At 50.4% G+C, this 2,500-nt stretch overlaps 1 protein-coding gene across 1 annotated transcript in view; it reads left to right on the plus strand.

The window, feature by feature from the left end:
- Positions 1 to 2,500, plus strand: part of LOC106594486 (E3 ubiquitin-protein ligase TRAF7) — a gene marked incomplete at its 5' end in the record, with an annotated part of 30,823 nt that overhangs the window by 8,604 nt on the left and 19,719 nt on the right. The window contains 2 exons of the mRNA XM_045713174.1: positions 1,604 to 1,725; positions 2,444 to 2,500. The exon at positions 2,444 to 2,500 is cut by the window's right edge and continues 17 nt beyond it. Coding sequence (XP_045569130.1) covers positions 1,604 to 1,725; positions 2,444 to 2,500 — 179 coding nt within the window. The remainder of the gene's footprint in view (positions 1 to 1,603; positions 1,726 to 2,443) is intronic.

Raw genomic sequence — 2,500 nt, forward strand, 5'->3', positions numbered from 1 at the left:
ACCCCTCTCTCTCTCTCTGATAGGTTCCATGAGATGCAGGTGACCCCTCCCTCTCTCTCTGATAGGTTCACGATGCCTCTCTCTCTCTCTCTCTGATAGGTTCATGATGCCTCTCTCTCTCTCTCTGATAGGTTCATGATGCCTCTCTCTCTCTCTCTCTCTCTCTGATAGGTTCACGATGCCTTTTCTCTCTCTCTGATAGGTTCACGATGCCTCTCTCTCTCTCTCTCTCTCTGATAGGTTCACGATGCCTCTCTCTCTCTCTCTCTCTGATAGGTTCACGATGCCTCTCTCTCTCTCTCTGATAGGTTCACGATGCCTCTCTCTCTCTCTCTCTGATAGGTTCATGATGCCTCTCTCTCTCTCTCTGATAGGTTCCATGAGATGCAGGTGACCCCTCTCTCTCTCTGATAGGTTCCATGAGATGCAGGTGACCCCTCTCTCTCTCTCTGATAGGTTCCATGAGATGCAGGTGACCCCTCCCTCTCTCTCTGATAGGTTCACGATGCCTCTCTCTCTCTCTCTGATAGGTTCATGATGCCTCTCTCTCTCTGATAGGTTCATGATGCCTCTCTCTCTCTCTCTCTGATAGGTTCACGATGCCTCTCTCTCTCTCTCTCTCTGATAGGTTCACGATGCCTCTCTCTCTCTCTCTCTCTGATAGGTTCACGATGCCTCTCTCTCTCTCTCTCTCTGATAGGTTCACGATGCCTCTCTCTCTCTCTCTCTGATAGGTTCCATGAGATGCAGGTGACCCCTCCCTCTCTCTCTCTGATAGGTTCCATGAGATGCAGGTGACCCCTCTCTCTCTCTCTGATAGGTTCCATGAGATGCAGGTGACCCCTCTCTCTCTCTCTGATAGGTTCATGATGCCTCTCTCTCTCTCTCTGATAGGTTCCATGAGATGCAGGTGACCCCTCTAACTCTCTCTGATAGGTTCCATGAGATGCAGGTGACCCTCTCTCTCTCTCTGATAGGTTCCATGAGATGCAGGTGACCCCTCTCTCTCTCTCTGATAGGTTCCATGAGATGCAGGTGACCTCTCTCTCTCTCTGATAGGTTCCATGAGATGCAGGTGACCCCTCTCTCTCTCTCTGATAGGTTCCATGAGATGCAGGTGACCTCTCTCTCTCTCTCTGATAGGTTCCATGAGATGCAGGTGACCCCTCTCTCTCTCTCTGATAGGTTCCATGAGATGCAGGTGACCCCTCTCTCTCTCTCTGATAGGTTCCATGAGATGCAGGTGACCTCTCTCTCTCTCTCTGATAGGTTCCATGAGATGCAGGTGACCTCTCTCTCTCTCTCTGATAGGTTCCATGAGATGCAGGTGACCTCTCTCTCTCTCTCTGATAGGTTCATGATGCCTCTCTCTCTCTCTCTGATAGGTTCCATGAGATGCAGGTGACCTCTCTCTCTCTCTCTGATAGGTTCATGATGCCTCTCTCTCTCTCTCTCTCTGATAGGTTCATGATGCCTCTCTCTCTCTCTCTCTCTGATAGGTTCACGATGCCTCTCTCTCTCTCTCTCTGATAGGTTCATGATGCCTCTCTCTCTCTCTCTCTGATAGGTTCATGATGCCTCTCTCTCTCTCTCTCTCTGATAGGTTCCATGAGATGCAGGTGACCCTGTCTCAGAAGGACCAGGATATTGCCTTCCTGAGGTCCATGTTGGGGAAACTGTCTGAGAAACTGGACCAGCTGGAGAAGAACCTGGAACTGAAGTTTGGTATGACAGAGGGGGTGGTATGCTGGGGGTGCAGGGTATGCAGGGGTGTGCAGGATATGCAGGGGGTACAGGTTTTGTAGGATATTCCGAGGGGTGTAGGGGGGTACAGGATATGCAGGGTGTACAGGATATGCAGGGGTGCAGGGTATGCTGGGGGTACAGGGTGTACAGGATATGCAGGGTGTACAGGATATCCCGGGGGTGTAGGGGTACAGGATATGCAGGGTGTACAGGATATGCAGGGTGTACAGGATATGCAGGGGGTGCAGGGTATGCTGGGGGTACAGGGTGTACAGGATATGCAGGGTGTACAGGATATTCCGGGGGGTGTAGGGGGTACAGGATATGCAGGGTGTACAGGATATGCAGGGTGTACAGGATATCCCGGGGGGTGTAGGGGGTACAGGATATGCAGGGTGTACAGGATATGCAGGGGGTGCAGGGTATGCTGGGGGTACAGGGTGTACAGGATATGCAGGGGGTACAGGATATGATATAGTGAATTCTTCCTGCTCTCCTTAAGAGCCGTTTCCTTCTATAAGTAGTAAAACATGGTGATGTAAATATCCAGGATGGAAACGTTCTGTACAAATAAAGGCTAAACTATTAGACACCATATATTACAATGTCTGTGTTTCTCACCGTGTGTGTGTGTGTGTGTGTGTGTGTGTGTGTGTGTGTGTGTGTGTGTGTGTGTGTGTGTGTGTGTGTGTTCCAGATGTCCTGGATGAGAACCAGAGTAAACTGAGTGAAGATCTGATGGAGTTCAGGAGAG

The sequence above is a fragment of the Salmo salar genome, unplaced genomic scaffold, assembly GCF_905237065.1.
Source record: "Salmo salar unplaced genomic scaffold, Ssal_v3.1, whole genome shotgun sequence".
NCBI lineage: Eukaryota > Metazoa > Chordata > Actinopteri > Salmoniformes > Salmonidae > Salmo > Salmo salar.